Here is a 24,607-nt window from a genome sequence, read left to right on the forward strand (position 1 = left end):
CTGCGTCTGGGAGAGTCAACTTGTCTCAAGCGGTAATGCCACTGAGCTGTAAAAGCCACATTGAGTCGCACTCAATGAGTTAATGCGGCGTCTTGACACATGCATTTGGAAATAAAGGGGTTACATTATACCGTCGCAGAAGACAGTCGCTTGTCAGTTCTCGAACGCGTGTTCCGTCTTGAATTTTCATCGCTCGCATCCCGGGATCGAATTGCGTTTCAAATATGTCCGTTGGTGCTTCCTTTCGAGACCCATCGTTATCACTAAAAGTGGGAGGAGGTCAAGTTTAAAATGCAGAGTTCAGACTTCAGATGAATGCAGACTTCTATTCTCAAGCATACTGTCCCACGCTCGAATTTGCTGGTGTCCAATGTTTGGAGATTTACTAATTTTTTATCACACAGTTTAGGTTCTGGTTGTATCCGACATTGGCTTACTTATTCGCTGTCTTGGTTTCGTTGCCATGATTGCGGCCCGGTATCAAGACTCTCTACTAGCTTATTTTGAGGACGAGTGCACATTTCCCCATGGAGTGCACAGAGGACGCACACTAAACCCTCCGGCTCCTTACTGTAGCGCTCAAAGCGATTCAGCGTACTTTAATCAATTTCACTTTCTTTACAAAAGGTGCAGACAAAAACAAAATTTTTTTGAACAACTCCATTAACTTTATTTACGAAAAAAGTGCGACAAAAACTAAGACAAGAAATTCGAGAACCTTTGGGGCACATTTACCGAATAAGGCGAGGTTTCTTGACTTGCCTGCTGGAGGTGCCAGCAGGCATAAAAATATGACAAATGCATAGGGGTTGAAAGTGCTTCTTGCGTCAAGTAGGTGATGCAAGATTATGCACGTTGGGAGAAATCGGGTCAGCTATATTCTTTTCCTTCTTTTCGAGGTGCCGACGTTTTCCTGCTCAGGCCTTTGAGGAAGGGATTCCTGTAGAGTTCCTTCGATACATTTTTGTTCTCGCCTCCTCACCGTATTATTCCTTTCTCGTTCAACTCCATTTCCTTCGAATTACATTTTTTCGTAATTCTTGTTTTTTGCAAACTTGTATTTTCTGCCCCACTTATCTGGAGAATCTCGGTGAAGACGATGGTGATGAAGATGAGTTGGAGCTTTGTGGCCCATGAACCACTGTGGTCATGATGTTCCAAGGCAGTGGCGAGTAAAGAACAAACTCGTGATAAGGCAGAACAATCGTGCTCAAAAGACACGTTAAAAACTTCGCTGCTTCTTTGGACATTATGGCGAGTGCGTTTAAATCTGTTTGCTTCATAGCACAGTCACGTGGTAGCATACGTCACGGGGTCGTAGGATGTCACGTGGTTTGCCCTAAAAAGTTATCGCCTTTGACGAAGTATACATAAGCTGAAACTCGTGCAAAAACTGGTTCCACAATTCGTTAAAGATAACCAGTCACGTGAGCAGTTCCGTTCTGCCATACCGGTGACGTCAGCAGACTAATGACGATGGCCAAGGGGATTGCGCGCTTTTCTGTGGAGCGCGTGCGAAGAGCACGTGGCCGCATTCGTGAACTCACGCGCTCATGAATGTTATCCCCGGTGGGATTCCATTCGACGTAACGGAAAATACCCGGTAGTCAACTAATGCTCCATTTCAAAAGCGAAGCGCTGCGTTCCGTTGAGATTTCCCATTTCGCCTTCACCCCTTTAGGCACCACGCACATACATATAATTTGCAAGTTGTATGTCATATAGCAATGACCCGAGGGCGTGTATACGACACGGCGGATAGTGGTACAAAAAGGAAAAAAAAAAGCACATAAAGTGGAAAGAACGGACACGTTTCTCTTTCAGGCGGATGACCCTGTTTTCTACGGAGTGGATGATATTGGCAAGACACACACAGTGCACGACTGGTCCTTACGTGATTACGTTTTTTGCCGCTGCGAAGCGGCACACCTGTGCCGTCCAGGTAAAAGGTACACTGGAACAGTTCCGCCTAATTCTATTACTGCTGCTGCTGCTGATGATGATGATGATCAGCAGGGGTTTAATAGCGCATGAGCCTGTTTCTATTATTCGATTTTGCGTTACTTATGAAGGTACATAGTAACAAAGATTACACATGCGAATTAGCGGCACAAATCCAGAGCAACAGTATACCAAGTTTGCTCTCATTCTCGCTGTTCCTTCTAGAAAAACAGCCACATGAGGTGGACCATTTAACGTCCTTCTAGAGGAAGAGTAAAATAGATGCTTTAAAAGCGCTATAAAAAATTTGTTAGCATAGCTTCGATTGTCCCACTTGATGACCCCCTTGCACATACACCAAAGCGGATCACACCGAAAAGGAACAGCGCTCTGCACATATATTATTATTATTATTATTATTATTATTATTATTATTATTAGAGGCGTAACTCATCTACACTTATAGGCGAATGAAGGGTCGGTGTGATTATGCATATCGTTTATACGTCTATTTAGAGCACGTCTAAATAATTTAGACTGGCTTTCCCGCCTGACAATGACGAAAAGCGAATGGCAGAGCGCAGTTTATTTTGGATGCTCTGCTGGGGACTTGGGTGATTTTTATTTGATCCTGGCACACGAAACGATTAAGAGTGCTTCATCAAAGTTCAATGACAGCGACAGAAGCCCGATCCTTAATCACCGTAAGAGTGCGGTTATCGGCCTTCGACGTTCGAGCACAACATCGCATGGAAGGCCCTTAATACATATGCGCGGAATACACTTAATGGTGCACCACTTCCACGCGGAGATCATCGAACATCTGTTATCGAAACGGCCGATACACATCGACCTATACATCCTATACATGAAGCAACGCTTGACATTCGCGTGCTTGGATAAGTGTACTTTCCGTAAGTGGTTCTGCGTTCGGTTTCTCCTACGACCATTGCACGCGATACACAGCAGAATGAAACATGTGGTAAAGCATCGCAATAAAGGTGGTGGGATCGAACCTCACCGCCCTCTCCTGTGCTGTCTCAGGTTAGATTTTCAGTGAACATGCAAGCAAAACAACATCTTGGCCAAAGATTGGGCCAATGTTGGCAATACTGGTCCAGTATTTCTCCAATATTGGCAATGCCGGCCCAGTATTGGTCCAATATTGGCAGAACCGGCCCAGAATTGGTCCAATATTGGCAATACCGGCCTAGTATAGGTCCAATATTGGCAATACCGGCCCACTATTGGGCCAGTATTGGGCCAAGATGTTGTGCTGCTTGGGATATAGCACTGTACTCTTGGGTCCAGGAGTCAAACTAATCACGTGACTGTCACTCCTCTCTTGTCCTCTCCATTCGTCCACGTGTACATGCCGCTTATAGCCACAGCTGAATCGCGGTGCAAACGCGGAAAATAAGACGAACCATAGTACTTCAATTCAGGATCACTGCACGGTTTGGGCATGCTAATATTTTCGATCATTGTGTTTGGCTTCATTGAGCAGAAGGATAATTTGCAGCCTATATATTGTCTGTCTGGTCTCTCCGTCATGTATAGTTGCCCCATTGTTGTCTTTCGTCCTACTGTTAACTAAATTCATATACGGAAGTCCAGTCGCAATTTAATGGCACACGAACTTCCGCGCCGCGATCGTCAAGGCGTGGAGCATCGGTCGTAAAGCGGCCGATACAAATCGAACGCTACCTTGCATGAACAAGTAACGCTCCGCTCCGCACACTTGGCTTGGCGCGCACAATGCCGAATGCGTGCTTCCTCTTTGATTTGCATCTCCGAGCGACTCGTGTGATGAATTTTAAAGATTGGGACGCAGTGTCGTCATCGTCTGTTTCACAACTCATTTCGACAAGTTCCACCCTTCTTTTTATTTTTCTTCTTTCGTGTTTATGTTAATGACCCAGGGGGAAATTACATAACAGAGGACGAGCATGCGAGACCAAATACAATAAAGCTGGTAATGATGAAAGAAGGAAGTCACTGAAAAGGTTATCCAGTTGTAGGAAAAGGTTAGCTTAGCTCAGTTGATGAGAGCCCTCGACTGGTAATCCAGAAGACGTGGGTTCGTGTCCTATAGTACAGGCTCTGTATGTGTTTATCCTTCTTATGTGTTCCAGCATCACAACATCAATTGCAGGTAAAGCAGGTAGTGTAGTGATTGTAAAGCAGGTAGCACGCTGCGCTACAGATACCGTTGAAACGCATGTTGCACATGCGTTGTAAGTTCTAAGCGTTCAAAGTTCGTGCGTTCTATATGTTCACACGATGTTGAACATGAAATTTAAAACAGAAATCTAGAAAATCAGACCAGTCACGGTAGCCTTGTCCCTGGATACCGTACCGGACTTCCCGGACCCACGACCCGGCCTTCGCCGACAAAAGACGCCAGCACGGCGGTGCAGGCCGGGCCGAGTTTCCGAGAGTCAGGCTCGACCGGGTCAGGCAGCTAATTCCACGCAATGGAGGGTCTATTAGTTCATATGATCACGTGCTTGCGTCATTCCTGTGCATAGTATTCGCACACAAAAAAGCAAGGGACACTGCAATATGCGCGACATTCTCAAAGCCACTTTACATTGCTCCTCACTGCTCACGTATTTCACAGACACGTTCGTAAAGGTTGGTGAGAGGGGTAAGGATTGGGAGGAGTTTGTCGACAGCATCCTCTACATCCACAAAAACGAACGATAACGCGATAACGATAACGGTAACGATAACGCGCTTGCCCGCGTGCGTCCTGGATTTAATTTGGTCTCGTGCTGTTGTGGTGTTAAACCGACGGTTCTTGTATGTCTGTGGCCGTGTCTTTTCTTCTTATAAATTCACTTATAAATTTGTGTGACAAGGCCAGGGCTGGGCCATCGGGCCGGGCCGCATAAAAGCACAAAGCTCCAGGCCCTGGCCATGTTTCCCTTTTATATATATATATATATATATAAAACTGACAAAGCCACGCTTGAGAACTGATACGTGGGAAAATAATGCATTACCCCTAATAATGCAGTAGCAAGTCACTTTCCCAGAAACGTATCTCGTTGCTCACTAACTATTTACAAGTTTTTTTTGTTTTGTTTTTTTTTTTGTCAGATTTACTATTGAAGACTGCTTTCTGGAGCCAAATAGAACACAAAATGTGACAGCTGGAAATGCAAACCTACGCTCCCTGTCTACCGTCGCCACCTTCTACGCATGCGCAGAGAAGAGATCACGCAACGCTGCGTAGACATTCTTAGAATCGCGCGTGTTCTATATAAGCTGATAAAACGTTCCTCGAAAATTATTTGAACGCCACAGGATTGTTTTGCTACTTTTCGTAGTTAGCACGTAGCAACTTCCGCTCGTGCATCTTGATGGACGACGTTGTTTTCCCACAGTCGCTCCGTATGCTGTTGTTTCACGAGTAAATTTCTTCGAGTCTGCACTTCTAACCTTTTAACAGGATATCCGCAACTAGCATTGTAATCATTACACCGAAACTCGTCTGAGGGTCCAAGAGAACCGGATGCAAGGCTGTATAGTTGGTTTTCATCTAACGACGAAACGGCATCCAAGTGGCTTCACATACCGTAATATTGCGGGCAAGCAGGGAATATCGTTGAAAAAAAAAAAAAAAAGCTCTATAGGCGAGATTTTAAGTGCTATCACCGCTGATTACTCCCCCAACCCAGCTAGCTTATCCAGAACTGCCAGCTCGAAGGGGGGGGGGGTGAAAAAAATTGGGGGTGCAGTTACACCGTAACCGTAGTACACAGGAAAAAAAGTTAGGGGGTATTGCCAAACATTCGGGGGAGGCAGAGTCTGGATACACCACTAAGCCTATCATCACCTACACTCTTAAAAATGAACTTCACCGCGTAGCACGCTCCTAGCCAACCATCATCTCGAATGATATCGTTATCTGCCCTGATTTGTTGAAAACGGGAGGCGTACGCCTTTTTTGTGACAATTATGAACAGCATAAGTGTCACAAAAAAGGCGTACGCCTCCCGTTTTCAACAAATCAGGGCAGATAACGATATCATTCGAGATTATGGTTGGCTAGGAGCGTGCTATGAGGTGAAGTTCATTTTTAAGAGTGTATGTCATCAAAAAGTGCGGTTCGCCACTATAGATCATTGTGTCTTCATGGTGGCAGTGGCTTGCCTAGCAATAAATAATAATAATAATAATGTCGGGTTTTACGTTCCAGTTTACTTGTATCGGGCAATCATGCCAGCCCCACCCGCGACAGTGCAACAGATCCTCCGGTGGCAGCTTTGATAACAGAAAAAGTTTGCATATCCTCCATTTCCATCTTCTGCTATACTGTGTACAAACATGGCCGCCACTCACCTAGTTTCGTTGCCGATCCTGTACCTGCTCTTGTAGAACCCGACGATGCCGCCGACCAGAGAACCTCTAAACCGGAACCTGAGCCGATATATCCCAACGGGCACAGGTCCACCTTCCACAGCCGACACAGGCACGACAAGGAACTCGTTGAGGTCGTCAATCTCTAGCTTTCCCGTTTCCAGCGGACCGACGTCGTCGAAGACCTCAGCTTCTTCGACGGACAAACGGAAGACGTGCACAAAGAACTTATCGGTGGCTCTCGTAGCATTCACTGTTATCCACACTTCACCGTCGAACGTGTCACGGTCCAGGTGGGGTTCTAAGGTCAGGTCGTACGACAGGGGAAGGATGTAGTCGGGGAGTCTGAAGTTGTACTTTGGTTTCGCGGGTTCCCGTGTCGTCGTCGGTGGGGTCAAGGTGGTGGTCGTCGATGGTGGTATCGTTGGGGGCAAGTAGGAAGGCGACGCCGGGAGGAAACCTTCCTTCCGGTTGGATTTTTTGTGGCCTATGGACAAGGTCTGCTGCTTGTGACCCTTGAGGAAGGCGAGTAAAAGACCGACACTGCAGAATAAGAGGAGAAGGACGACCAGTCCGCAAGCGGCTGTCGACCTGCAAGGATACATAAAATCTGTTAATGCTTAAAATAAATAACCACTACGTTGCTGTAAAAACATCGTACGCATCTACAACCCTTTGGAACCCCACCTCTTGAATCTCCAAGCAGTTTTGAGCTGACACACATCAAGTCATCGCAAAATATCTGGGGAGGTCGTCAACGGATCGAAACAGGAGGTTTCGTTAATCGAAGGAAGCAACAACGACGACTACTACTTCTCTGGACATAACCGTCTAACGTCGTGGAAGTAAAATAACGTGGAAGTAACGTGGAAGTAAAATAGAGTAGACCCAGGCAAGCCGGCGGATGAACTCCATAACGGCAAACCTGAGCGGGGCAAAAACACGTAGACAACACATAACACAGCAGCTGAGCTGCTGTGTTATGTTGTTTTATGTTATGTGTTGAGTTGCTGTGTTATGTTGTTTTATGTTATGTGTTGAGCTGCTGTGTTATGTTGTCTACGTGTCTTTGCCCCGCTCAGGCTTGCCGTTATGGAGTCCGTCAAACAGTATCGGAAGAGTATATAGTTCGGAGTAGCATATAGTAAGAGTATATAGAGTATATAGAGTATATAGTACAGGACACGTAGACATCACTATGGTTACGACAACGGAAGTGATTCCTGTAAAAGACTGCTTACTTACTGATCTATCGCTTTATTGATCAGCTTCATGCGAGAATATAGTCCGAGCGTTGCAAAATACCGGATCGCTATCACCGTTAATCGACGAGAAGACAAATTCTTTCCGAGCCTTGCACTTGCTCTTCGGCAGCAGCAACATCGTCGATAAAAAAAACTACCACAGCAGCCCACATTACCACTATACCTATACGCATAGCCAAAGACGACCTAGTGCGGTACAGAAAAGAAAGCAATATAGAGCTTAGACCAGTAGCTGAATCAGTTGACACTCATCTTCGCGAAAACAAAACGGTCTCGCGAAGCGAAACAAGTAAGCTAAGCCTAATTTACGGTGTAAAGTCACGCGTTAAAATCACTTTATCTTTTCCTCCTATATTACATTACACGCGTGTACTGTATCTCACCGCCCGTGCGGACGCGCATACAATATGGGGCTGATGTTGCTGCAAGTCCTTGTACACTAGGCGTAGCTATATGGTAGCGAAAAAGAAACTGACGTGCGCCTTAAAGGACTCCAAGCACGTCTGTCCCAAATTCACGTCTTTCATCTGATCTCACGCTCCCGTCTTACGCGATTGTATTTAGGTTCGTTCACATAATACAGCGTAACACAGTCTCTCGTCAGGTTAGGACTTCAATTGAGATCGCTTTGAGGGCAGCAAATGTAATTGGGAACAAAAAAGAAAGAAAGAAAGAAAGAAAGAAAGAAAGAAAAGGACGAATAAAAAAATGTTAATCTATGTGTAACCTCTGTCGCTTTGAAGCCTGTAGGTTATCGCTGAGTGGCGACCTCTGTAAGGTTATATGGAAGACAGGGAGGGTGGTGGGATTCGAATCTCCCATGTCAGCTGTGCCGCTTGGATATTCTCTCTGGGTTTCCAGGCAGACTTTCCAGACGTATGTACGGCACAGATCCCTTAGAAGTCGGCCCAGGACGCTGGCTAAACCCCCTCTGCTTCCCGCACTCTTTCATGCTGCCCTCCGTCTGCCTACGTCTATGCGCCGCTCAATAATGTTACAAAACCATAGAAAATAATGTTAATGTGGGTTTCATGACGTGAGACTACGCAGATCACGATCACAGTGATCGATATGCAGATTAATTTCGCCCACGTGAGGGTTCTTTAACGTGCGCTCTAATCACAGCATACGGTGTCGACATGTACTTGTTGCATGCAACTTATTACCAGATTAGTGACAAATTTCATTATAACGAATTTGCCGCATTCCAATTTATCCGTATTTCTTCGTTTAATATACGCTTCGTATCGTGCATCTCTAAGCGAGAGTTCCTCCTATGGAAAGTCAGATAGAAATGGTTTATGCGACAAACAGGTTTGTAATAGGAGGTCAGAACTTGGTGACCTTTCTCTCGTAACGGTCACAGATACCTCGATGTTGTTAATCTGTTTTAGTTTTTCTCCTATCACGGCAAGCATCTCCTAAGAGGTACTACTGGGGGACATCATCCAATAAGGTGCAGATGTAGGACAGCTGATAAAGTCGGTTAGATGAGATTGATTAACGGTGTCACTGTTATAATCACTATTATACTTGCGGTGACCAACCACTTTAACGAACCGATTTCTGCAAGCGACAGACAAAATCGTCCACAAATTTTACTTCCCGAGTCGAAATACAGTCTATTCCGTCTTGCGTTTCGCATTTCGGCGTCCCTTAAAGATTGCGTATACATGCTAACCCAATTCATCAAGTTTCAACTAACTGTCGCAAGGAATCTGCAAAGACACACGTCACACTCTAAGAAAAGAAGGAGTAATTCTACTCTTTGTGGGGACTAAATGCGTTGCCACAAAAATTAGTTCCTTTCGGGAGTAAATGCACGGGAGTAAATGAATGTCACACTGCGAAGACTGCCTTTCACCCTCGGTCCTCCGTCGCCATGTACATAATTAATGTGCATAAATGAAAATAAATTGAATTAAACAGGCTACAGCGATATGTCGAGTGGTATAAATTATTGTAACATGAGCAAGGCACAATTTGCAAGAAAGGAGCCCGAACTGTTTCTTACTCTGTGGTTATAAAATTGTTAAGTTATGTAGCCTTATGCATTGAAATTGATGAAAAAATTGTGAAATGCATTGAAAAAAAAAAAGTGTACAGTAACTCTTTCTTGGGGAGTACACCCTTTTCCACACATATCACTCCGTTCGGAGTGTACTATTACCCTCCAGTCCGGAGTTAAAGGGTCTCCTCACTCCTTGAAGCGAGTGAGGAGACTCCTTTTTGAGAGTAATAATTGTACTCTCCAAAAAGGAGTGATATATGTGGCAAGGAAAATGAGTCAAAGTGCACCCTGTTTTGTAAGAGTGTGGGGAGTAAATTTCAGGGTCATGGTACTAGAATGGGGAGTAATTGCAATCTGAAGGAGTAAAAGCTGCAATTACTCCCTTATGTTACTCCTTTTCTTCTTAGAGTGCAGAACTGAAAACATAATGCCGAAGTTTGCCATTAAAAAAATCGTGCGTCCGGAAAGGTGCAACGGCACCGCGATACACGAGATACAAGCATCTGCCCATAGTGTCGAACACGATTAACGGAATATCCAATTTATAAAGGTGGAATATTTTGAATACTCTAACATTTCCCTCAGTTCCAACGAAATGCAACCGCATTCGCGATCAGCTTGCCTGCATTCTACTTTTATGTTCAACAAATATTTTTAGCTACACATTAGAATGCAAAGTGAGAAACTAAGAAAATGCAGTATACACAGTACAAATGCGGCGCGATTCAAGCAAAAAATACGAGACAATTTAGACACTCAAAAAAGCTCGACAATAATATGTGACAACGGCATGAAACTTTCGCCGCTTTATCAATTCTACTTTTATGTTCAACAAATATTTTTAGCTACACATTATAATACAAAGTGAGAAACTAAGATAAATGCAGTTATACACAGTACAAATGCGGCGCGATTCAAGCAAAAAATACGACACAATTTTGACACTAAAAAAAAGCTCGACAATAATATGTGACAACGGCATGAAACTTTCGCCGCTTTATCAAACAATTATCGTCTCAGAACTGTCTACGTGTCTCGTGCAAGATATAGTGACAGCTCTCTCTCGAGAGCGCCTTGCAGCCTTCTCGAAGGATAGCCGCGAGCACCAAAGAGGAAAAAGCAATAAAAAGCACGTGGATATCTCACCTGCGCACGAAGGTCTTACTCATGGCGGCATCTGGCGCGGCGCGTTTGCGGCCGTCGCTTTCGGTGGACGCGGTTGCCTTTGCCGCCGCCGCCGACGCTCCATGGATGCGGTCACCGTCGCTGGAACTCGGTTCAGCGCCATCTTGCGTCAGGTGCATCCTCTCTCGGGTGAGGAGCCGACGACGCCAAGATGACTGGACTCACACGGGACGGCCGGCCGGAAGGGTAGGACAACGCGCCGTCGTCCAGGACATGATCCGGCCTGGAGGGGTCGGAGTATAGAAAGAGTGTGAAAGTCAAGAGGGGGACCACACACAGTACACTGTTTGTTTAACCCTTTATCCTATGACGTTGCTTGCAGCTGACAGGAGTCTCTATGCCGCGTTGACTGGTAGTGTGCGCTTTCGCTTTTCGAGCAGTGATGGTCTCAAGCGACACAGTCGGCTGCTTTTTGCAACTTTTCTTCTTTTCTTTCTTTTTTTTTAACGTGTATTTCTTCACTGAAAGGAGCCTTGTACTCGACATTACACATTAGCTTCAGCGACGCGTTTCAGTGCTATCTCTAGCATGCAAGAAAACGTTAAAAAATAAAATGAAAATAAAAAGACTGGAAAGAGCGATCGCAGGTATTGAGTGTTGTTCTCATTTCACCTGCATGCTCGAGGTATCACGCTCTGCAAAGTGTGATTTCTCGTTGAGATATCGTATCTACACAGTGTGGGAAAGATCTGAGTGATTCTAGTTCTCTTTGGAACTAGATGCATTAGTGAGTTTTAGTGCGTCTTACGCTATCGCCTCTGCGTACGTTAGGCATAGCGTGGTATTTCTGCGCACCGCGCGAAGCTCTCTTTATGGCTTGCGCGAGCGCAGAAGCACCAGCGGTATCCCTTACGTACGCAAATGCGATAGCGTACGGTACACTAAAACTCTCTATTGTCACAACCATTACTTGCCTTGCGTTTGGAAAATTTATACCACGACCTATGCATCCTTAAAAAAGGGAGTATTATAACACCTTTTGTGGAGTACATCCTTGCGACATATATCACTCCCTTTGAAGTGTACAATTACTTTCTAGTAGGGATTAAGGGACCTTCTCATTTCCTGAGGGGAGTGAGGAGGCTCCTTTTCAGAGTAATTGTACATTTTGACTCCCAAAAGGGAGTCAAAATACACCCTTTTTTAAGAGTGTAGGGATACGCGTGAAAGAACAACACGTCAATTTACACAAACCTTTTTTTTTTTTCGCGGCCTAGTGCGTTAGCGGTTAAACTACCTAAACAATGCGGTACTACTTCTGCACTACTTCTGGTAGCTGTAGGATAGGTCAGACAACTAGAGGCGTGAACTAAGCCGTTGCAATGGGGCCCATAACAAACACGTTTCCAGCTAAAATCAAGTTAGGATGTCGCACAATCACGTTAAACAGGTCTTGTTTTCTGTCTTCGCAGCTATTTGCTTGCTCTGCTCGTTGAAGCCCGTTAGCGCCTGGCGATCGTGACGGTCATAACAACGCAATGTTGTCCGACGTGTTCGGAAAGCTGTTCTCAAAGGAAGCTTAAAAAGGGGGGGGGGAAAACGTGTTCGTGACCAGGGTTCTCAAAGCCTTTAGCCTTATCAGCTTAACAATTCGTTTAAAGTAAAGGAAAAGGAATCCCGGCTTGAAAGCACTTATTTTGTTGTGCCAGACAGGCACAGACCACGGAAGTGCATGGTCAGCGTGCGCGGAAACTTCAGCAAACGGCTCGCACCTGATAGGGTTAGTAAAAATTTATGATGAAAGAAAGCAGTCACTGAAAACGTTAGCCAGCTATAGGACTCGAACCCACATCTTCTGGATTACAGGTCCAGGGCTCTACCAATTGAGTCTGAGAAGTAGAGCCCTGGGCCGGTAATCCAGAAGACGTGGGTTCGAGTCCAACAGCTGGCTAACCTTTTCAGTGACTGCTTTCTTGCATCATTACTTTCTTAGGTACTTGAGGCTTTGTACGTATTTGTCTTTTCTATGTGTTCCAGCCTCAGAACATCAACTGCCATAATAGTAAAAGTTTGGCAGCGATTACGTGCGGGCCAAGAGTGTAATATTTTTCGACGTCACAAACTTCTCTTGCGGCTGCATACTTTGCAACAAGTTCAAATGTCTGCAGGACGGCATTTTCGGCAAGCGTCATAGCTTTCTGCTGTCACGTGAGCACGAGCTTCGTCGCGTCTTCAGGTACACTGCTAACCGTGGGGAATATCCCGCTACACAGCCACAACATATTCCGTAGCAGACGACAGGAAAATACGCTGACGGTGTCGTCAGCTAAGTGTCGTCTGCTAAATGCGCAGTACGCCACGCCCGATATTGTGCTTACTGTGAATGCTCACATAACACTGGACAAAACTTCGTCTCCGTAAGCAGTGTTTTTGCTTCCACTAGAATATTCCGTGAGGATGTCGCTCGTGTGGATACACGGTAAATGGAACGAAGCAATGGTTGGTTGATAGACATTGCCATTTTGAACAGCACGATCCCATGCGAATCCCTTATGCAGAAGCGGGATAGTCCAATAGAAAATATGACCAGCGGCGTGGCCGAGCGGGGTTAAGGCGACCCGCTCGTTGACGGTAGCCAAGGTCATGTTGTTGACTGGAAGGTGGTGGGTTCGAATCCTACCACCGGCTGTGCTGTCTGAGGTTTTCCCTGGGTTTTCCGAAGACTCTCCAGAAGAATGTCGGCACAGTTCCTTCCGAAGTCGGCCTAGGACGCATACTAACCCCCCTGTCCCCTACTCCTTCCTGTTGTCCTCTCTCCATCTGTCCACATCTGTACGCTGCTCATAGTCACAGTTGCTTCGCGGCGCTAACACGGAATTTAAAAAAATAGAAAGTATGGATGTATAGTTCCGTACCGGGACCACTCGTTCTTTTTTTATTTTTCTACGAAAGAAAATGACAAGAAAAAAGATATTCGCGGATTTGAAAGAGAAACAAATAGAGCGGGAAATTAAACAAGAATGAACGTCGTGTGCTGCGTGAAACTTATAAAAATTAACTTCTATTACCAGCTTGTTCAAAACATGTTCACTGAAGAAGCGACGGCACTCTGGTGGCGCAGGTTGAAGCTGGCACCGCCAGGGGCACTAGAGGAGCCTAACCTGAACAAACCTCACTGAAGTAACCTAACGTAATGCCATGTGGTTCAACGCTTCTCTACCTTTCACAAGATGGCGGCCTCCACATCCGTTAGGCCTACCAAGGCTGTGTGTGTGCCGGCAGCAGAACTGGTTTGCATATGCATGCAGAAAAAGGTTCTACAACACACAGTTTGATAATTCTCATATATTTACATTCGGTATGTGACCCCGTTTCACTTGCATGCAATATTTACTTTTTAAATGCTTTCACTAACCTTTCAAACCTAGTGGTACCGGTACAGAACTAATTCCGCAACTATGTCCACAACGCTTTACATTCACAGACGTGGGTATACGATACCTGAACACGCCCTGTATATGAACTCCCCAGAGCAGGAATACAAAGGGATGGAGGCACACAAAATAACTGCACAACTCGTTTGCGCACTGGTGCACATAATCCTTTGGCATCGTTATTCCTGAATGTGGTTTATGCTCCATAAACTGACCATAAAGTCCCGTGAACAATCAGAGTAACATCCGTACAGCTGTGCGACGGTCTATAGGCAGTGCGAAGCACTGTGTGCAAAAGAGCCCAGCAACGAACACATCTGTGGTACAACTCATATCAGAAGGTCCTGCAACGTGACGGAATACGGCAGGAAGTGCGAGACGGCTTCTTAAAACAGTTCTCTGGCTGAGAGTGAGGTATACACTTACGCTGCAGCTCTTCGGATCATTTGCGCATCTTTCATGTGACAAGAGTTCTTCTTCTTTCTCACACTTTCTGCCCATGATGCCCATGCATGAGAGGACATTGGCCAGAAAGCCGTCTTCTCCTCTCTAGGTCTTCTTCACGTGCGTCCTGGGCCGACTTCTAAGGGAACTGTGCCGACATAGGTCTTCTTCATGACTCTGCCCACCTCTGCCCACCGACGACGGCGAGCTCTTTCACCATCCACCACCACCAGGTCTTCTTCGTCTTTTTCCTCGAACACAATTGAATCATACCCATGCCGTTGCATTATGGCGGGCTTTCTAATAACAATTCGAATTTTCACGTCACGAGACAACTATCATCATCAGGGACGCCATGTAGTCCGTCCGTGCAATAATTTTGTCCGTCTGAGGGTTCTGTAACGTGCGAGAAAATCTCGGCGCACGGTACACCGTATTTAACGTCCTTCGTCGAAGACGACGCATTCAAGCAGCTGGCACCATGCCACTCCAGTCTTTGTGTCGCTTATACGAAGTATGAAACACCACTGGAAGTACGCCGCTCGACAGCGTCACCACACCACGCTTTATTTGTTTTATGTTCGTCGGTCCATTCGTCGGTTTACGAATGCTACTGTGAGCACGGTGCTCTGTGAGACGACTTAAGGTAATTAATTCCCTGTGAAGTCGGCCCGAGACGCACGATTCACCCCGAGCTGCGCGACACCATACCAGGTAGACATGCAAACAGCTATGAGGTAACGACACACCTCCACTGTCCTTTCAGGTGCACGAATTAGGTCACCCACGAGTATAGTCGAAAGCGTACAATTTAAAATACGGGAAGTGCGCTGCGATATAATAAACGGCAAATTGCACGAGGGGACCCCTCGCTTAGGCTTAACCATCTCGAGCAACATTCGTCGCCGCGAACTTCCACCAGAACGCTCAGAAGAGACCAAGAAGACGATGTCACGCTTGCTTAACGCCGTATCACAATGGTCGTTTCATACGATAGCGTCACAGCCGGCTGCGTCCAGATATTCAGTTTCCCACACGCTGTTTAGAACTTCCCGGATAACATTACTCTTCGGCATCGTATTGTTCTCCGAAGCGCATTCGTAAACAACGTTCTTGACGTCAACGGTCGGGTATAAGCAAACGGATGATGCGACGAAAAAAATATCTTCATTTGGACTCGTTTAGAAAACGGTCACGTGATCTGGTAACACAGGCTTGAGCACCAAAAGACGCAGAGGACCTGTAGAGGAGATGGTGTCTCTCTACATGGGTCCTGGTATGGTATACGTCCCGTACGCTCAGATGTGCTTTGGAGCTCCTAACCACAGGACTTCGGCGATGGAACTTTCCAAGCGGGGTGACAGTATGTCGACGGTTTTTCGAATGCTGCCATGCCGGGAAGCTCTTGACAAGGAACGTCCGTGCTCGTGGAAGGCCAGATGTAGCGCTCCGAGATAAGCTTCTGGGTTTTCCACATGCTGCTGGTGGATGGTGGTCCGGATGGCGAAAGGGCTCGCCGCTGTCGGCCTCACAGAGGTGGGCAACGTCACGACTGACGCCCTGGGGGAATGTGCGTCCTGGGCCGACTTCTAAGGGAACTGTGTCGACATATGTCTGAAAGCGACTGAGGTTAAACCCAGGAAAAACCCCAGCCAGAACAGCCGGCACCCGAATTTGAACCCGGGTCCCTCCCAGTTTCGACGAGATATGGCCAGCACGCTAACATGCTGGGATGTGGCAGGTCATAGCAAAGAAGAAAGCCAATGCCTCTCGACGCACACTAATAAGGGGAAACGTCTTGGGGTGGGGGTGGGGGGGAGGGGTGAACATGTCGTATCAGGTCTTGAGGTTAGAGTCTCCAGACCAGTCTGAGGGGTACTGGCGTTCGTCGCAGGGCTGCGCGGGAGCGATAGCTTCGGAGGAAACAGACAAATTTGCGAGGCGGCCTAGGGAGTCAATAGGGTCGTTCTGACTTTTCTTCAAGTGCCAGCGTTCGTGCGAAATCCTACGAGGTAGGATAGCTGACTAATTTCGGCTACTGGCTGACCTCAATGCCTAAATGAGCGCCTTGTGATCAGGGAGCAGGTGAGGTTTCGGCCCTCGTGGTGTCGATCGGCAACGAAGGCGACCAAGCAGCTCCCAACATATAAGGTGTATTTCCTTTCGGTTTGACGGCCTTGGTGAAGGCGGCGATAGGTTGCCAAGAGTGGTCGAGTTGCTGTAGCAGGAGCGCACCGACTGTGGTGCCGGAGGCGTCGAGCACAAGAGCGCTCGGTGCACCGTTTTCTCCGATGGTATAGGGGCATGCGGATGTCTTCAGAATATAGACACGGGGTGGTTGGTGTGCTTCAGACATGGTGTTATGAGCGCCTGTAAACTCGGACGAAGAAAGGGACACAGACAGTACGTCGTATACTCTGGTTCAGCATTCCAAGGCAAGATCAAGTTGGGACAAGTTGTTTGCAAGCTAAGTAAGGCTCCTAGAAGTCTAAGGGTGGCGGTGCAGTGAGGAATGAGACGTCGGTATAGAAGTTGACTAGTCAGAGGAAACACCGGAATCGACCGTATGGATCAACGCTGTGGTGAATCGTTGATGGTGTCAATCTTCCTGGTGACTATTCAGACTGCTATGGTTCTACCTCTTGATTTGTTCATTCGGGATACACGCATTTTTGAAACCGGCGTATGCCTTCCCGTTTCCAGCGATCGACGCAAAGAATAATACCCTTCTGAAATTGCTTCGAGCGTGTTGGATGGTCAAGCGCACCTCAAATAATGTAGCTTTATTCGTGATGTCACGCGGGCAACAATGACCCGTAACAAAACAGAGCCAGGAAACCCCACGCGGGCTGCAATTGAAATGGAACCCTTTGAAGCGAAAAGCATTCAGTGATCCGATTCGTTCACGCAACCGCTCCTTCGTTTGCATACCGCCACCACCATAGTACTCTGTTCCATACCAAAGACAGGAAACTAGCTGTTGTCATGCCGTGGTCGCATGTAGTTGACGACCTTCATTGCAACGCACTTCATCACGAGTCTATAGTGCAAAGGCCGTCCCCATTATATTCGTTACACTTATAGCGGCGAAATGAGAATATTAATAGCATTCAAATATAGCTCTACCTTTTAACATAAATGTTGCCCATGGTGCCTCATAATATCGTCTGCGAGCGCGTGTTTGGGTGCCCCTGGTGTTAATGTAAGGTTGATAGATATATAACAAGTATGGGTGTGTGCGAAAAGTCATTTATACAGGATATACAGGGTGTTCAAAATTAAACTTTCACTAGCACTTTATAAATAGGCAACAAAAAAGAAAACTGGTGCTATTTTTCTGTTCCTTGAATAAAAAACAGGTGCTACATAATTAGCAGCACCTGTTTCTTACACAAATAGCGTAAACTTATGTTTCCTGTTCCTGTTTCCTGTCATCGCTGTGTTTGCGTAACGCTCGTGGGTGGTGGTGGTGGTGGTGGTGGTGATAGGGCTTGCCGTTGTCGGCCTCACGTATGTGGGCAACGTCACGACTCACGCCCTGGGGGAATGTGCGTAACGCTCGTGAAAGCTTAATTTTGAACACCCTGTATACGTGACATGTGCTTGCGAATGATCGCATGAAGTTGCACTCGATGGTGATGGTGATGTGATAAAGCGCACTCACTTAAGTTGTTAACCTTCTCTTCTGCACTCTAAAAACAGAACTTTACCGCATAGCACGCTGTGCGCCAACAGTTGCCAAGAATGATAGGGTTATCGCTTCTGATTCGAGGAGAGAGGGAGGCGTACGCCTTTTTGTGACAATTTGGATATATGGTAATTGCCACAAAAAGGCGTACGCCCCTCTCTCCCTTGGAATAAGAAGCGATAACCCCATCATTCGCAAGCCACAAGCAGGACGAGTTTATGCGCATCACATCATCTTACTGAGCAGTTGAATTTTGCAAAACCTTACCCATCGATATGCAAAAAAAAAAAAAAAAGATAAACGGGCGCGGCGTTTAATACTACTGTACTTTATCGCCGTGACACTTTAGTGGTAGAATTATTTATTACTTGCATTGTGATACTTCGCAATATTATGAGCAGATGAATTATGACCGCAATTCTAGAGGCATTGTGCGATATAAAAATTGTGCTCGCTGCAGCGGCGCCCTCACATCATTGCAAGTGCCTTCTGCCTCACGTTCCTTTGTAGCTCACTCCCCATTCTTGCAAGCGATTCACGCTAATCTGCTCTTATCTGCTCTGTTTATCTGCATGTATGGCAGTGACATTACTGCCGATTAATCGAAGTTGATATACGAATCTGAAAATTATTAGGAAGTTTTTGAGGAAATCGCGAGCGCCCTCCGATTCATACTCCGTATCACTGTCAATCAATCAGATATCAGCAACGTGATGTCAGTCAATCCAAAAGAATCTGACGATCGGCTTATCATGTTTTCGGAAACGTTATCGTGAAACTTGTGAAACTCTCTAACGCCAACCTGTCAAAACTGACCATTCTTTCATGCAATCATAAACATAGATTTTTTTATGACGGCAGCAAACAATGAAACCTGCACGACGGTAACTGCAAATGATAAAAGAAGTAACAGCATTCGTGTAAATGCGTCAAGTTACAAGCACAAAAAAAAACAGCGTGCTCGCCGTAAATTCCACGCACTGATCTGATGTGCACCCTGACACTCATCCTGATCCTATTTCGACCCTTTCAATCAATCCACTTTCATCATCACACGTGACACATCACGAGACGATCATATTCGCACGAGAGAGACTCACTTCGAAGCACACACACACACACATACTCACACGAGGAAAGGCGCCAAGACGATGCAACCTGTAGTGACACTTCCCTCTGACCAGAAGCAAAACTGACAGGACACTCCAGATCGATAACCTTGGATGCTGGGATCATAGTTTTGTGCGTGCGAGCATCCCAAGGTCCCGCCGCACTGACGAAAAAAATATTGTCCAACAGCTGAGAGAAAACAGGGTATAAGCGAAGCGTCCAGGACCGTGACAGTGGAGAAAACGACAGGACTGGCCCCGATATGGTTCACTCACACCTGGCGCATTTTTTCCCTCCGCAGACGGATGCGGTGGATGCTGCCTCTGGTGGGAAGACGAGGAAGTACAAGATGGGTCGTGCGGCTGCTCCGAGCGGCGGCAGCACCGACCGGTTGAGCACGCGCCGGTTAATCGGAGGGCAGCTTTTTTCTATATATTTTCTTTTTCGTTGTATGTCGTCATAAAAGAGGAGAATACGGGGCGGTTATACACTATGAAGGTAGGGGGTCATCCAATTTCAACGCTTCGTGGATAGATGTAGATTTCAACACTACACTCTTAGAAATGAACTTCACCACATAGCACGCTCCTAGCCAACCATCATCTCGAATGATATCGTTATCTGCCATGATTAGTTGAAAACGGAGGGGGCGTACGCCTTTTCTGTGACACTTATGCTGTTCATAATTGTCACAAAAAAGGCGTACGCCCACCTTTTTCAACAAATCAGGGCAGATAACGATATCATTCGAGATTATGGTTGGCTAGGAGTGTGCTATGCGGTGAAGTTCATTTTTAAGAGTGTAGGAGATAATAGCGTAATATATGACATAATCGCTCGAATTCGAAGTCACACTCCTTTCGGCGTTGCTCTCTTCACGTCGGCAACCTCTTATGGTTATAGTTGCCTCGCTGTGTTAAACCAGAATAAGAAAAAGTAAGAGCAAGTACGAAGTAACGATATTGCCAACAGAAGGTATGGTTTTTCGTCAGGCCGCTCACGCGCTACGCGAAGACCTGGAAGTTTATTAACCGCTAAAACCAGGCACGACGAAAGTAAAATTGAAGTCTCGTGTTTCATCTTCCTCTTTGACGAAATCCTGTCATCCGGAGAACCTGTCATGCATGTTGAAACCTCTTTTCCAAGTTTCGAAATCACACATTCACCGCCAATGAACTTAACCCAACTGCGGTTCGACATTGTCTTCAGCCTTTTCGCGTTTCGGCAAGGCAAACCCTTCCCTCCGACAAAACTCCTCGTAGTCGTCATCCTCAATATCGGCTGCTTCATCTTCTTCCTTCACGGACACGTCCCCATGACCTCCATCCCCGTGGTACTTCCTGGCAGGCTTACTGGGAGACGGGATGTAATCTTCGTTGTGGAGGCTAGAATAGAAGTCTTTGAGACAGAAGAACAGCTTGATGGACGAAACGACCACAAGCAGAATGAAGAAGATCTTCACGCAGACTAGGATGTAACCGCCCACTGTGGGTGTTTCAGGATATAAGGTCCGGGTCTGCCATAGAATGACGATCACCGCGCCTATGTACATCACCTGGCGGCGTGAAGGAAAGCGGACCGTAAGTAAAAGTTACTTTGTTATATACATACCGTGGATGTGGCACGACACTGTAAGAAAAAAAGGAGTAGTTTTACTCCTTTTGGGGACTAAATGCATTGCCACAAAAAATAATCCCTTTCGGTAGTAAATGCACGCGGGAGGAAATGAATGTCATAGAGTGGAGACTGCATTTCACGCTCTGTTCTAAGAGTCCGGTGTCCATAATTCGTGTCCATGCGTGAAAACACTTCGAATCAAACCGTCAACCGTGATATGTCGAGTGATATAAAATCTTGCGACATACATAGGGCACAAAATGCGAAGAAAGAACTGTTTCTTACTCTGCGTGGGTGGAAAATTGCTAAGTTGGCTGAGTTATGCAGCCTTATGCCATCAAATTGACCGAGAGCACATATTTACATAGACTGTTGCATTCGGAAGACCATTTGCCGAGTGCAGTGACAATTTGCGGTCCTATGGGAGTAAATGTCGGGCTAAGGGGACCAGAATTGAGAGTAATTGCAGTCTAGGGGACTAGAAGCTGCAGTTACTGCTCATTTTACTCCTTTTTTCCTTAGAGTGTACTTCTAGCGAAGATGTAGCCGGCGCTGCTATGCATGATACTATTTAATGTACAGCCGCCGTCGGACTTAACCACAACGAATGCGGGCAAGGACCCAGTTTCATATCCAGGGAGCCAACGCTCAGTGGCGCTGCCGTCTTGCGTTGCGGTTAAGAGTGACAGCGGCTGTATACAGGAAGTTTCTTATACAAGGAGAAACAAAGCAGCTCGACGCAAGCGTTGTTTCTGTTGCTTCAGGTTCAACGATGCAAATTCTAGTATGTTTAATGAGATGTCATACCTAGGCCTTCATGTATCACCTGAAAGTATCGTGGTTGTCCCATTGAAAGCGTGTGGCTTAGTTTACTCGCTCACCGCATTGGCGCTGTCGTTGGATGGTGCTAAGTGTAAGATGTAATGATATGTCGTAAGTGTAACAAGGTACCGGCGCAATGCGCATTTTGAAGGATTCAGTTCTAGCAACAGCTGGAACACGGGCTCGAAATAGCTGGATTTACACGGAAAATGTGGGGTGACGACGTTTAACGTCGCTTCGCAGTTGATCCTGTCCTTGTTTGTTTCTCGTTTAACATGGGAGAACTGATGTTCTGAGGCTGGAACAACATGGAAGGGGCAAACACATACAAGGCCTCAAGTGATGTGGGATCCAGAAGACGTGGGTTCGAGTCCTGCAGCTGGCTAACCTTTTCAGTGACTTTCATCTTTCATTGTTTCTCGTTTGTCTGGTGTTTGTGGCCGCGTGGTTTAGTTTATGTACCGACTACCCCAACTAAAGACGTACGCGTGAAACCACATTGGAGGAAGCTGCAGGATGCAATTGCCAGGGTACATGAAGGCACACTACAACTGTTTCTTGTAGGGGATATCGCAATGGAAGTACACTACAACTGTTTCTCGTGGGCGATTGCGGTGTGCTTATACAACCTTTCTGGGCCGTGTAGGAAACGTCTAAGTGGCAGTGTTGCACAGCTTTCGCTAGGTTGCTTTGAGGCTTGCTTATATATACATGGAGGCCTATAGGATCTGCACCGTTCGCGTGGAGGTTTTACGTACGTATATTGCAGCACGCTTGTAATTGGACTGGCAGCAGGCAAATGGGTGAGAGTTCTTCGAGGGCCGAATGAGGGACGCCTCTGAACCTGCGGTTTCTAACAACGCCGAGATACTTCGCATCCTGCGCTGTGCCATACGGAAAACCAACACGTGCTCTTCTTTTAAGTGATAATGACGATGGTGGTGGTGACCATTGTGGTAATGTCGATTATGGTTGTCGCAAGAGGCGAATTGCTTCCCTGACTCTCACCGTGACCTCGTCAACGGGAGGCATGCGCTTTTTTTTTTTGTGACACTTATGCTACATTATGCAGAGTTCCCTTAGAAGTCGGCCCAGGACGCACATTCCCCAGGGCGTCAGTCGTGCACTCTTAAAAATGAACTTCACCGCATAGCACGCTCCTAGCCAACCATCATCTCGAATGATATCGTTATCTGCCTTGATTGGTTGAAAACGGGAGGCGTACGCCTTTTTTGTGACACTTATGCTGTTCATAATTGTCACAAAAAGGGCGTACGCCTCCCGTTTTCAACAAACCAGGGGGAAGAACGATATCATTCGAGATTATGGTTGGCTACCGTGCGTGCTCAATGTGGTCATCACCACCACCTTTGTGACACTTATGTAGTACATAGTTGTCACAAAAAAGGCGTACGCCCTTCGTTTTCAGCAAATCAAGGAGGAGAACGGTGTCATTCGGGATGATTGTTGACATGATGATGATGATGGTGGATAGCTTTTCTTGTTTTTGCTGTCTCCGTAAGTGTCTGACACTTCCAGGATCCAGGAAAACCCCGGACAAAAATGTTCCAAAAGGCCGGGATTCATCCTCAGACGTGACATCTGGTGATTCAGCTATACACTCATTACAGTAACTTTCTGCAAGGCCACCTTCTACTGATAAATACTACACGCGCCGATATTAGAGAGTTTTAGTGCATTGTACGCTATCGTCTTTGTGTACATAAGGGATAGCGTTGGTGTTTCTGCGCACGTTCAAAACATAAAGGGAGCTTCGCGCATTGCGCAAAACCATCACGCTATCCCCTACGTACGCAAAGGCGATAATGATACAGTACTTAGCCTTGACACCTTGTGAGATACATACAGTATATACCGCACTTGCTGGCTTGTACTGCGGCCTCCACAGGTGGCGCCGTCACCGTGGAACATTCATGTCTCGCTGAGACATACTGTCTGTGCGGACCCAAGATCGTGTTACTTCCCTCCGTAGGGCTGAAGAGTCCCAACTAGGATGAAACAAACTGTACTTGGCTGGCAGTGCACGATCGACTTATAAATATATATATATAATATATTATAATATTTCATCGTTGTGTAAGAAACTGACGTCTGATCTTGCACGACACGTTGATCTGATTGATCAATTGATCAATTATTTAAATACCCCATTGTATTTATTGTGTGTACTATAAATGAACCCTCCACGAAATCCCTCGCTTACCTAACATGCAAAGTAACATTTCCCGATGTAATCGTAGACGTGTACGTGTAAAGATATACTCGGCGATCGTCGGGTGTCTCGCGCCGTAAAGCCACGAGTTATCGTGTGTCGAGAATGTGTCGAATAGTCGACACGATTCGCTCCCTTATTCGCAACATGAAAGACGAAGACGAGCACTGACGGGCAGACTACCATTATTCGTACGAGCATCCAGTAACCTAAACATGTAAATACGGTGTGGATATCCGGCGATATGACGCCACAGAATTCTCCCCGCACGCATCTGATCCGCAATCTTCGTAGTACAGTGAACCCCCGTTAATATGACCCCCGATAATCTGACATACGCACTTTACGAACATATACTCCAGGGGAACAATGCAGTGAAACCTCTGCAAATCCCCCCCCCCCCGTTAATATGACAATTCCGCATTATGACCAAAATTTTCGGGAACGACCATGGTCATAATAACGAGGGTTCACGGTGCAGTGAACCCTCGTTAATATGACCCCCGATAATCTGACATACGCACTTTACGAACATATACTCCTGGGGAA

At 46.3% G+C, this 24,607-nt stretch overlaps 2 protein-coding genes across 4 annotated transcripts in view; both read right to left on the reverse strand.

Annotated features, from left to right (window-relative positions):
- LOC135368960 (putative aminopeptidase-2) overlaps positions 1 to 19,627 on the reverse strand; it is a 75,373-nt gene extending 55,746 nt beyond the window's left edge. The window contains exons 1-3 of one of the 3 annotated variants that reach the window (XM_064602529.1): positions 19,407 to 19,627; positions 10,732 to 10,993; positions 6,292 to 6,900 (exon numbers count right to left, since the gene is read on the reverse strand). In XM_064602529.1, the coding sequence (XP_064458599.1) occupies positions 6,292 to 6,900; positions 10,732 to 10,889 (767 nt within the window). In that variant the 5' untranslated portion in view covers positions 10,890 to 10,993; positions 19,407 to 19,627. The other 2 variants (XM_064602531.1, XM_064602530.1) reach the window with 2 other exon arrangements.
- Positions 19,628 to 20,362: 735 nt separating this feature from the next.
- LOC135367985 (uncharacterized) lies at positions 20,363 to 22,756 on the reverse strand. The gene is made up of 2 exons (XM_064601069.1): positions 22,584 to 22,756; positions 20,363 to 20,941 (listed from the first exon to the last, which is right to left on the reverse strand). Exons 1-2 carry the CDS (start codon positions 22,716 to 22,718, stop codon positions 20,564 to 20,566), a joined length of 513 nt encoding a protein of 170 aa, XP_064457139.1. The 5' UTR covers positions 22,719 to 22,756; the 3' UTR covers positions 20,363 to 20,563.
- Between the last annotated feature and the right edge of the window lie 1,851 nt (positions 22,757 to 24,607).

Source organism: Ornithodoros turicata, chromosome 9 (genome assembly GCF_037126465.1).
Source record: "Ornithodoros turicata isolate Travis chromosome 9, ASM3712646v1, whole genome shotgun sequence".
NCBI classification, from domain to species: Eukaryota; Metazoa; Arthropoda; class Arachnida; order Ixodida; family Argasidae; genus Ornithodoros; species Ornithodoros turicata.

Bases quoted from the DNA above. Each gene is read 5' to 3' on its own strand.
- LOC135367985 (XM_064601069.1), bottom strand. From the start codon at position 22,718: ATGGCACAGCGCAGGATGCGAAGTATCTCGGCGTTGTTAGAAACCGCA. The intron at 20,942-22,583 runs GTACGTAAAACC...TCACGCCGCCAG, and splicing joins ACAAGCGTGCTGCAATATAC to GTGATGTACATAGGCGCGGT.